This window comes from Onychostoma macrolepis, chromosome 07 (genome assembly GCF_012432095.1).
Source record: "Onychostoma macrolepis isolate SWU-2019 chromosome 07, ASM1243209v1, whole genome shotgun sequence".
NCBI classification, from domain to species: domain Eukaryota; kingdom Metazoa; phylum Chordata; class Actinopteri; order Cypriniformes; family Cyprinidae; genus Onychostoma; species Onychostoma macrolepis.
This window is the reverse complement of record NC_081161.1, coordinates 16,119,953-16,133,116: the sequence shown is the minus strand read 5'-3', so window position 1 is coordinate 16,133,116 and position 13,164 is coordinate 16,119,953. Positions and strand designations below refer to the sequence as shown.

The window sequence follows — 13,164 nt, the reverse complement described above, 5'->3', positions numbered from 1 at the left end:
AGCAAATCATGCCTCTTAGTTCATTAAAGGCCATTTCAAACATTAATAAATAAGAATAAGAATATATCTAAAGAGATGGAGAGACAGTCCAGTCTTCAATCACTTCGGACAATAAAAAAGCAGACAGGGAGTTAACTGTAGGAGAAAAGTAAGAAAATAGTTAAAAGAGAGAAAGAAGAAAAGTATGAATGACAAACTGCTCAAGTTAGTTCATGCCCAAATTTTGCAGAATTAGTAATACTGGTAAAAACAGTTACTTGTGCCAAAGCTGCATGTTTGAATGTGCATAAGACGAGAAGGAGAAGGTTTGTATAATACTCTTCCAGTTAATGTAGACTGTAATGTTTAAAGAGGTTCATCTTCCTCCAGGCATGTCACATTATCTTTTGCAATGGGCTCCCCGATACACACACACACACACACACACAAACTTCATCCCCTAGTCATCACACCATGGTGCACATCTCATTAAAAATAGCCAATGTCTACAGAAAGCATTATCTAAATGGGTTTGACCCAAATGAATCTGACCTAAGCTGCTACTAACCTGTGACTGAACAACACTTTAGTGAAACACACCAGTCTTTATCTAATGACACTCAGATTCACAGGATGGGGCCCAGCACAGAGAGGGGCCATGAAGCGGTGGCAATGTCCTGCCAGGGCGTGTGCTCTCTGCCAGAATGCAGGCGTGCTGTAAGTTAACCGCAGGGCGTGCGGCACGGGTTGGGCGGCCAGCGCTTAACTCTCCCCTCTCTATCATTTTCCATGTCCCTCACTTCTCCACTCAAAACACGAACCGCTGACTGGAGCTGCTTCACAGAACGGATCGTCTGAAACATTTCGTTCCATATTTCTTGGGCAAATTCTTGGCCTCTAATTTTGACTCTTCAAAAAAAGGATGGATGGAGGAAAAGAACATTAAATAGACAGACAAGAGGGGAAACGAGTGAAATAGAAAGAGGTTGGGAGAAAATAGAGCGAAACGATGGTGACAAATAGGGACAGCAGCTATGGAAAAACTCCACGGCAGTGTCGAGAGACACTAAAACTAAACCTCAGTGGGGACTACAGCTCAGGATGTCCAAATTAAAATTAGAGGAAAGGTTTAAGTTGTCTGTACTTTCCAACATAAAATAATTAATAAAAATTTTTTTTTTTTTTAACTGTTAACTATGTTAGAAATCACATTCACATTTGAGAAAGTAAAGTGGATCACATCTGATTTATATGCATCTTAATTTTTTGTGCTCAGAGAAAGTTATTCAGTGGTGTAGGAATATAGAAAATCTCACACAAGTCTATTTTCACAGTTTCACAGTTTTTCTAGTTACTTACGTGAGATGCCATATGTAGCCTAAAATTTGATTTCCAATTAAAGTATAAAACTTTAAAATATTGATAACAACTAATATTTTATATATATATATATATATATATATATATATATATATATATATATATATATATATATATATATAGAATAGGATAATAATAGAATAATACTTGCCAGAAAGGGCAAAATGAATAATTTCTATAATGTAAAAATGTAATTTTCATGTTAAATTTCATGCCAAAATGTATCATAAAAATATGGTGACAATGTTTCAGGGATGGCATATTGATGACTTTTTAAAATATATATATTTTAAAATATATGAACAACCAAACAAAACAACCTAAAATGTAATACAAAACGTGCTAATGTACATTACTAATAACAAAAATAAGACAAAACCAACCCATTTAAATAAATTGTAATCATATGTAATGTGGCATGCAGGGACTTCTGGGAATGTCCTTTTACTGTTTCACATCATGAACTACGTGGTAAATAATAGTTTTTACTTACCAAAAATCAAACATTTGAAAGTATTTCTCAGTAGAATTACATGTAACATGATGTTAAAACATTTGTAATTTTTCCCCAGATATGGTAAAGCAATTTGCAGTTAAACAATAACTGCAGCATTTTTCTTGAAAAAAATGACAAACCTTTTTTTTTTTTTTTTTAAGTGAAAACTCATGTGCGGATAGTTCATGAATTTCACATATTATGCATGCAGAAATGTAGGCCGTACCAGAGAGAGTCCTCTCTCAACTTGTTTGTTTGTTATTAGCATGTGAAGGTGATAAACGTACCTCGTCAGGCGCTGTGGTTGAGGGCGCTCCCCAAACTTCCTGTAAAGAGAGAAAAACACTTTAGCAGAAATTCAACCACAATACAAACAAAAACACCATTTTTTGCACACAAATATTTGAGGGCACACCTGTGTACTATACTGTACCACTGTAACACACACAAGCCCGTTTCCCATCACTCAACGAGGGGCAAACACATTCATGCACTCAAATGTGCCGCGACGGGCAAACACACGCACCTGTCCGCTATTTGAGATTAGCAGGCTTGCAGCTGTTGTAGTGACCTTGTGAGAGCACGCTCACATGACCGTGTGTACAAACACACACAGGTGGCCAAACTAAACCACTTTCCCATTCTGATTACATCCACCAGGCTAATTATCACAGGAAAGCTGTCTAACGGCACAGTTTAGAGATACCTGCAGCCAAACACGCATCGCTTTCCCTTTGACAGGGATTTAAAGGAATGTTCTGGGTTAAACGCAAGTTAAGCTCTCGCCACAGATGCTGCTGATTACCACAGCCCTCACTTTGGAAAAACAAGCATAAATCACATTTACAGTAATAAACGCATAATGGAAGCCTGCAGGGCAAGGCATTCTCTGGGATAGATGTTAAAATATACAAAGTTTTCAAAGTAGTCATGTGTTAACACATACCATATAATCAATATAGTGTGATTAAATTGCTAGCTAATCTTTAACGATTACTAATCCAATATTTTAACTTTTCCAAAACCGATAACCTCACACAATATATGTACTATTTGCAAAGTACTAGTTTGTACTTAAAAAAAAAAATAATAATAATTTGTGTAAGATTTACTTTGAAACCATTTTCACTCAGAAACTGATAAAGTTCACAAATAACTACAAAGAATTGGCAAGTAACACAACACATTGAATTAAATGTGAAATTTTGAAGTAGAAAAACTGAAATGTGAAATTTTCTTTATATATCTCGATAACTATATCAGAACGATTTTTTCCCCAAGCTGATGAACGATACAAACATTGACACCCAATCAGAATCCATCGAGCTTGAAAATTTAAAGTGGCCGACGAGTGTGTGCTTAGAATAAACAGACGATATTGTCCGCTGGTGTGGACACTAATAGCTTTATCATTATAGGTGTGAACAGGGCTTTAAGGTTAGGGCAACTTGGAAAAATTCTGTTTTTATTGTCCGTTTTATTTTTATCTGTTTTAAAAATGCGATTAATCGCATCCAAAATAAAAGTTTTTGTTTACATAATATGTGTGTGTACTGTGTATATTTATTATGTATATGTAAATACACACACACACACACACACATTATATATTTTGAAAACATTTACATGTATTTACTTATATATATATATATATATAAATAAATTTAATATATAAACATAACATTTTTCTTAAATATATGCATACAAGTGTTTGTATTTATGTATACATAATAAATATACACAATACACATATATTATGTAAACAAAAACTTTTATTTTGGATGCGATTTGACAGCACTACACGAAATACACAAGTTCACAGACTTGCAGTACGTGCAATACTGTAGGATAAACATTTCTTTTTTACAAACTGAATTATTTTTCAAATCACAGACACTGTCAATAAAGCTTAATCAGATCTAAACCCATAACATTTATTTAAATAATAAAATGATCACGATCAGAAAAGCAACGTAGCAGTTTTAAGAAAAGTCCAATGATGGCCGCACATTCCCTCAGACGAGATATTTCACGTCAAGCAGACAAAGCCTTGTTTCTCTTAAATGTCACAGTGAATTGTAGAGTAACAGATCATCAGAGTACAGTAATGAGGAACACTGATTGGATGGTTTCACTTATGCTTGTGACCTCAGACGGCAAATAATGAAAACCGTTGCCTCATTTCAGAAGAACCTGAAGGCCTGTCGTGACCCCTTCTGTTTGAAGCTGTTACTATAGAGACCTCACAACTGTTATTACTTGAACTCTAACCGAATGACTACAGTGCCCAAGACAACACTGGCCCCGGTCCAATTAGTTAAGGCAATCCCAGAATGCACTGCGAAGAGCTTAATGGGAAAAAACAAAATTCTCCTACACAAAACAGAAAAATATTATTAAATATATCAAATAAATAAATGTTAAAAAGCACAGCACACTGATGCAATATTAAGAGAAAAATAATTACTATGTACAATTGTATGAGCACAGCCCTACTCTTTAACGTTAAAAAAACTAAGGTTTGTTTGATTGAGTATCTCGCCATTAGCTTATTTGAGTGTTTTTTAGTCAAGCAAACACAGGCCACAGGAGCTCTGCTGTGGGGTTGTGCCCGTGGCGTAGTCTTTACGGTACAGCTGATCCCTAGGGGTCCGGGCTAAACTGACAGCAGCCTTGAGGCCAAAGCTGAGAGGAGACAGAGACTGTGGAGGGTTTAAAATAGAAGAAGAGAAAAAAAAAATCGATGGCTGGAGCTTCCTGATCCAAGCCCATTGAACCTGGGGGAGTTACAGGAAGATCTCAAATCAAGTCACGCTGCCAATGCCACGAGACCGGAGAAGACCACCACAGATTGAGAGAGGACACTACAATAACAGTTGAAGAAATATACATTTCTCTGAAAAAAGCTGTGTATAATAAAAACAAAGCATTATAAAATATTAATTCGGTAACACTTTAGTATAGGGACCAATTCTCACTATTAACTAGTTGCTTATTATCATGCATATTATTAACATATTGGCTGTTTATTAGTACTCATAAAGCACATTATGCATGACCATATTCTATATCCCTAATCCTACCCAATACCTAAACTTAATATCTACCTTAATAAGCAGCAAATCAGGCGGGTTTTATTGAGGCAAAAGACATAGTTAATGGTTTGTTAATAGCGAGAATGGGACCTTAATATAAAGTGGGACCATTAATTCTATTTACTCCGCTTGATATTGTAATTGCAATTAATTTCAATTAATACAAGTTATAAGAAAAATATGTATTTTGTATGAGGCAACAGCGCACCTTATTCTTTTATTAAACACATCCACAGCAAGTAGAGATGTGTGTTCCTGAATTACACTACCATTCAAAAGTCTGGAGTGAGCAAGATTTTTATTAAAGATATTAATATTTTTATTAAGCAAGAGCACATTAAGAATTGATCAAACGTGACAGCAAATACATTTATTTTATATTTCATAATTCCATTTCAAATAAATTCCATTCTTCAAAATTTCTATTTATTTTTCAAGGAATCCTGAAAAAAGTAATATTTCCACACAAAATATTACGCAGCTGTTTTCTACACTGATCAAATGATAAATCTTGATTTCTTGAGCACCAAATAAAGATATTAGAATGGTTTCTGAAGGATCATGTGACACTGAAGACTGGAGTAATAATGGCTGCTGAAAATTCTGCGTTGTTATCACAGGAATAAGAAATATATTCAAATAGAAAACAGTTATTTTAAATTGCAATCATATTTCACAGTATTATTGTATTTTTGATCAAATGAATGCAGCTTTGCTGATCATATGAGACTTCTTTCAAAAACATTAAAATAATCTTACAGACTCCAAACCTTTAAGCAATAGTGTATATGTGACCCTGGACCACAAAACCAGTCTTAAGTCGCTGGGGTATATTTGTAGCAATAGCCAAAATTGCACTGTGAGGGTCAAAATTATCGATTTTTCTTTTATGCCAAAAATCATTAGGATATTAAGTAAAGATCATGTTCCATGAAGATATTTTGTAAATTTCTTAACATAAATGTATCAAAACTTGATTTTTGATTAGTAATATGCATTGCTAAGAACTTCATTTGGGCAACTTTAAAGGAGATGTTCTCAATATTTTGATTTTTTTGCAGCCTCAGATTCCAGAATTTCAAATAGTTGTATCTCGGCCAAATTTTGCCCGAACCTAAGAACCATACATCAATGGAAAGCTTATTTATGTATACATCTCAATTTTGAAAAATTGACACTTAAGACTGGTTTTGTGGTCCAGGGTCACATATATGTATTTTTCACATCAATCTAAATTTTAGAGCAACTTTAGTGACCGGTGAGCACTATGATATCTCTTTACAGAAACTCCTATGGAATGTGCCAAATGAATTGAGTAAATAGGCTACACAGAATCGCCAGCTTAAATTAAACATGAAACAGTAGCCTATCCATCAAGTTCTCAAAAGTTCTCTTCCTAAAGCGATCTACTTATTAAAACATTTGTATTCACCCCCCAAAAATAGAAAGAACAGAATGAAAAAGTGGTAACTGCTTTAGTTGCCTGCAGGCTTAAATGTGTTAATTGTGGCAGCCATAATTGTAATCTCATTTAACAGACAATTAATTGATCAGCCCTACTTTCTGAAGATTCTAAGAAAAGAAAAAAGGGATTGTTGGAAACTCATCTTGGTAACATTCTGAATTGAAGTGCAGCCTGCAAACTTGTAACAACTTGACTGAATACCCGAATCCTGCCTCGACAATTGCTATGTTGTAATACATAATCAGAGAAATTAGCTGTCTTATTTACTTGTAGACAAACAGCAAAGCTTGTTCTCAAGTCTGGTAGAACACAAAAGGTCATTGCACTTCAATGAGTGAGGGAACGCTGGAAAGAAAGGGAGGGGAAGAGTGAAAAGACGACAGACAGAGCTGGAATTAGGGGAAGGGATGAGGCACGTGTGGGGGAGAACAGGAAGATAAGAAAGAGACAAAAAAGCAATTAAAAGAGAAGAAGAAAAAAAAGAGCAAAAGAGAGGATCAGGGGCTCGGCAGAAAGATAAAATAGAAAAGAGAGAAAGAGAGTGAGTGTGTGTGTGTGCTAGTAGAATAATTATAGAGCTGTAGATCAATAAGGTTCCCACAGTGAAGTGCTGATGTTTGAGAGGATAATGGATACCAGCTCGCTTCAAGCACATGCTGCTACTACACAAACCCCACAATCAGGGGCCCATCTGGGGCCACAGCTCTGCTGGCCAACACCAGCCGCCTGCCCTGGTTCTCCAGCACAGAGCCCAATTAACAGGGATTTTTCTTTCGGCCCTCTCTTCTTCCATTTCTACTCGCCTCACCACAGGAAAGAACAAATGTACATTTCTATAACTATCGGAAAAATATATTTACATACTTTTAATTAAGCATTGGGGGTTTCTTTTATCCCATAAACAAATAATTGGTTTTAAATTTGCAATGACAGCTGGATATTTAACAGATACTGTGTAACTTCGTATAAATAAATAACACAGATATTGCTAGTAAATTCCACAAACAAAGAAACGGCAAACACGTGGAATTAAATGTGAAATTGTGAAGTAGAAAAACACTCTCCAATAATCTTTGTTTTATTTACAACTCAGAAAAATCTTTTTTTACATTGTATAAACTCACTGTAAAACTTCAAAAGCACTTTTGCTGGAGAATGGCATGCTGTGCAAAGGCTTATTCATAATTTCAAAAAAAGCTTCTCCATGTCTGCCAGCTAATGTTATCTTGGTGGCATTATCTTGTTTTACATCAGCAGAATTCACAAAACAACCTTCAAAACCAAACTTTGCAAAGCACAAAAATAGTTGCACATGATCAACAGGATGAATGTAAGATCACTGGAACACAGTAACATAAGAAGCGTCCCTTTTGTTAACCGCTCTGAAGCTCTGTTACACCAGCCCTGGGCCATCGGGCCATTCTTACTCTGAAATATCGGTCACACGACACTTTACCTTCCCATCAAATTATTTGAATTCCATGCTGTTCATTTTGTGAAATATATTAAACATGCACAAACCAAACACAAGCGAGGGGTAGATGGGAAGCGACTTTTATTCAGATTCCTCTAAACCACTACATTGTGCTCCATTTACATTTCCCCTTTAGCGGTTCAGACATGCAGCATGACAATCAACAAAAAACACTATTCGCAACAAATTTTACTTTTGTGATATAAACAAAATGTAAGGCATGGCTTGATTTTATGGTAACACTTTAGAATAGGGAACACATATTCACTATTAACTACGACTTTTCCCTCAATAAATTCCTAATTTGCTGCTTATTAATAGTAAGTAAGGTAGTTGTTAAGTTTAGGTATTGGGTAGGATTAGGGATGTAGAATAAGGCATTAATATGTGCTTAATTACTACTAATAAATTGCTAATATTCTAGTAATATGCATGCTAATAAGCAACTAGTTTATCCACTGGGAAGTGACTGAATGGTGAAAAGTAGGAGCTCTGTATCAGAACAGAGCCAGATCTGCATGAAGGACGTGGAAGCTTAAGGTCAAGTTCACCCTTGAGAGCATCTTGATGTATCCCAGAGGTCTGAATAAATCTATCATTATTTGCTACTATTGCTGTAAACTTTATGATTTCATCGTAAACTAAAGGAAAAGGAATAGCAAAGACATTTCAGAGGCAGAGCAAGTAATTACATTCTGATGGAAGATTACAAAGAATACCTTTTTTCTTTCGAATAACGTAATAAATCACACAATACAACCAACTGTTGTGACAGTAGCTGAGTCCATTTTTATTTCACGTTGGCTTTAAAGTTGCATTTGTACAGAGCAATGGAATTGAAGCAAGTTTTCATTTGACATACATTTATATTAAGAATTAAATATTTTACTGCTCAATTTTTACTTTTATTGATCAGATAGTATATTAAATTCAGTTCAGTCTTACTGCAGTTGTTTTGGCATGAAAGTTCAGAGGACTGCTTGTTCAATCAGACAAATTCAGGTTTCGAAATACTACAAGAAAAAAAAAACGATTACGTCGAAGGAAAAACACACGCTCACTTTCACAACTTTTCCACTCCAAATGCGTAACTCATTTTGCATATCAGCAAAGGCCGTTCCATGTGCAGGCAAAGTTATGGCCCATCGGTGGAAGAATCAGGCGCTGAAAGAGTTTTATATCTGAAGCATTGTGGTTAACGTGGTGCACCTGTTATAAAAACAGCGTTACATTCTGAACAAATGCCAATATCAATATGTGCCACTTCCCTTCACTGACATACAGCAAGGCCTACTTGATATTTTTGTGACATTTGTGCAGGATAAATGGAAACAGGCAAATCATGCACTTAGACTAAAAAAAGAAGTACACAGTCTTCGGGTTATTCGTGTCTGGGTCTGATGAAGACAAAAAAAAAAAAAGAAAAGAAAAAAAAGACTTCTTCAAGCCAAAGAGACTTTAATTGGCTACAAGACCAAACATGAAGGCTGTGGAAGTCAATCAAATCGAGATCCCACCACATGTCAAGACGCTGGAAAAAGAGCCGTCACGAGAACGCAGAGAGAGAGAGAGAGAGAGAGAGAGAGAGAGATATGTGAAGTGTGAAGAAAGTGTGAGTGATAAGAGAGAAAAAGAAATACAATTTCGACGAAAAACCACCAGCATTTCCTTGAAGTCTTCATACAGAGAGAGGAGTTAAAATGTGAGCATGTTCAGAGATGTGCAAGCACCATCCACGGAACAAGTGTCAAGTCAAATCAACAAAACAAAAAACACTATCACACTTCGTTGTTTGAGAAACACCACTAATTCAACTCACTGAAACTCTACTCGACACGCCTTGAGTTAATCAGGACACAAAACAATGACAGGACGCCCAGATTTTATTGTTTTGGAGCATATTTACGTTCATTTGATCCTGAGGAAAATATGAGGCCGAATGTGACTCAAGTGATGGCTATTCCATTTCACTGGTGTTATGAGGAAATGTTTTTTTCAGCTCGTAAAAAGAGAGTGATTAAAAAATGAAAAAAGTCCCCATATTTCAGCTGGAGTCTTATCCTATTTACCCAGTGAGGTCATGCGGTAAGATAGCTCTCTCTCTCTCTCTCTCTCTCTCTAGCTCTGCCACTATCTATCTGACTCGACCCGTGGCTGTTTCTTTGTATCCATCCTCATGGGACTGACTGACAGTTAAGAGCTTCACACACTTCAGAACCAAGACAGTAACTGAGACACAGGGTGCGCAGAGCACCAATTCAAATCATTTTCAACTTTCAATAGCATTCCCCTGAGACATGCTGATCGTAGGCCTGTGTCAAGATAAGATCACAAAAAATAGTGTTAAATTCTCCTAGATCTTCTGAATAAAACAAGCATATTATACTCTCTGGTTTACACAGAGTGTGGAAATGGTCATTAAAGGAATAGTTCACCCAAAAAAAAATTTGCAATGTACTCATGTATTCAAATGTAAACGTGTTTCGGATTAGATTTGGAAATTTGGAAAAAACTTTGCATTGCATGACTTGCTCACCAATGGATCCTCTGCAGTGAATGGGTGCCGTCAGAATGAGAGTTCAAACAGCTGATAAAAACATTGCAACAACCCACAAGCAGCTGACATGATGACCATTAATCCAGTCCATCAGTTAACATCTTGTGAAGTGAAAACTTGAATGTGTGTAATAGACACAGATTTGATGTGAGAGGACAACAGGCGATGGACTTTTTCACTGGAGTAATTGCTATTATTGATTATGGACTGGTATTTTAGCCAGAAAGCGACAGTTTAAAGTTAAAATGACTTAATGATAAATGTGTTTCCTTCAAACACACAGCTTTTCACTTCACAAAATGTTAATTTATTGACTAGAATCGTGTTGTGTTACTTGTAATGTTTATATCAGCTGTTTGAACTCTCATTCTGACGGCACCCATTCACTGCAGAGGAGCCACTGGTGAGCAAGTGATGTGATCCTACATTCCAGAAAAGAAAAAAGAAAAATTCTACTGTACGATACCACCTCTTTAAAGTCACGATGAAATGAATTTAGGAACATCTTTACTTGCATATTATGGCATAAATCTGAGTGTAATGGATTACTGAAAAACACAAAAATCCATTTACTCAAACTTGCATGTTATGACACTTTGGTTAAGAATTACGAATCAAAAGAAGTAAACATATGCATGGATGCATTCATAATATGCATGTACAAAATAAGAGTGAATTTTCATTTCATGCCGACTTTAATAATTGAGGAGGGGCGGTGGGGGGGATACAAGCAAAGCAAAAAACCTATTAAGTTTAAGAAGAATGATGCTGGTGACATTTCCCCTTTCAAATGCCTGCAAGCGGAGCTCAATAGAGGAAAAGGAAGTGTTGTCAGAATTGTTTTTAATCTGTTTTTCTGCATGTTATCCATTTTTTGCTTCCTTCCCTCCATCCTTCCGCTGCTTTCACTCCTGTCTGTTCCATGACAGCACAAAAGGAGAAGTTCCTCTCTTACTCAAGGTCGACTGAATCAATGAAGTAACACACTCGCTCCGGTGTTAGTCGACTTACAAACGCATATGACATTTCTTCGGTCTGTGGTTTATTTTGCTTACGTTGCTTAAGTAAATGTGAGTCAAAAAGTGATTCTTGTGTAACCTACATAGATAAGCTCAAAGGTGACCTATATTTCATAACAGCGAACAGAGGTGTGGTGTATGTTTACAGCGTATGCACTTTACATTACTTTGATCTTAGAATGTCAACCTCAAACTCAGTACCAATTTTTTTTTGCTATTTTCTAAAATAAGAAAATAATCAGTCTGATCAAAAATATCAGATAATCAGATTGCCTTCCACTGTAAATGCCACTATTACATTGTTAATACTGAGGAAAAAAAACTAAAAAACAAATTCAAGTTCTTACATTAATAATCCAACTAAAATCAAACACACATATTTTGGTGATATTTTATTTAAAGCCTTTATGTATAATGCATTATAAAAATAGATTTAGTGCATTAATCATGCCTTGTAATGCACCTTGTAATGCATTGTACAATCTCATGAGTAATTCTAACAACAGATATTACATTATAACATTATCAATTCATTGTTGCGCATTATAAATTTGGTTATAGTTATTCAAGGTATAATGTATTACATTGCACATTATGAATAATTATAATGCATTATACCCTTTCAATAACCCTTTATAATGCATTATACGCAAAGGCTTTAAGTAAAGTGTTACAAGATTTTTTTTTTTTTTTGAAAGAAATTAATACATTTATAATATCTAATATTGCACAGCACAAAAAGACAAAAGACATCTTTCAGAAACAGACCTGTAAATGGTTTAGTGGATAAATGAATCAATATAAATAAAAATCATGCAGTGAAGAATATGCAAATAATATAATAACCTAATTTGTTGATTTTCATATTAATATTACTTTTATATATAAAAAAATACAATGTTTGAGCTATGATTTTGATATCAAATTGATATTATGAATCGGGAAATTTTACAATCACGACAGCCCTACTTTGATGGTACCTGACAGAGCCGCTGAATTAATGTATCTCAAGGTCATTAACCTTTTAAAAACCCTCCTTGGAGTCATGATAGGTGCCGACAAGCTAAGTGTCTTTATTAAGCAGTGCAAAAGAATTGACTCCCTGTTTTCCAAAAGGAAGTGAGGATGATGTAATGGTTTCATCAGCCAGAGCAGCAGGGAGGGTATTTCTTACATCAATACAGAGTAAATCAGTCCTCAGTGGGGATTTTAATTTAGACTCTGCAGGCGGCCACAGACTTCACTGCAGCATGATGGATGTGCCTGGAGCAAAATTTTCAGAGAAGGAAATGACAATTGACCACTAGACACTAATGCAAAATAGGACACATTGTTCATCTGATCACAACAGAACATTATTTAAAAACTGCGGGCTAGATTTTAAAATAATTAGGCAATTCCCATTTTCCAAAAGCATTATCCATTAAATCGGAAAAATCTTCCATAAAACCTGTGGATTGTGCTGCCTAAAGACACATTGAGAGAGAAAACTCAAGATCAAGCTATGCTTGGAAACGTCTCATTTAGAAGATTGTTTTTGGACTTCCCCAGACAGCCTCATGACAGCATGAATGACAGCTGAGCATTTTTTCCCTTGTCTCTGAAAAAACCACACGCCACAGTGACAGAAATGGGAACTGAGATTCCTTAACCAACTGAAATCTACAGACGGGTGAATGTGTAAAACCTGAAGCAACAA

General features: G+C 35.6%; 1 protein-coding gene across 1 annotated transcript in view; it reads right to left on the bottom strand.

Moving 5' to 3' along the window:
- rbpjb (recombination signal binding protein for immunoglobulin kappa J region b) overlaps nt 1–13,164 on the bottom strand; it is a 51,498-nt gene that overhangs the window by 21,621 nt on the left and 16,713 nt on the right. The window contains exon 2 of the mRNA XM_058780539.1: nt 2,143–2,181. Within this exon, the coding sequence (XP_058636522.1) occupies nt 2,143–2,181 (39 nt within the window). The remainder of the gene's footprint in view (nt 1–2,142; nt 2,182–13,164) is intronic.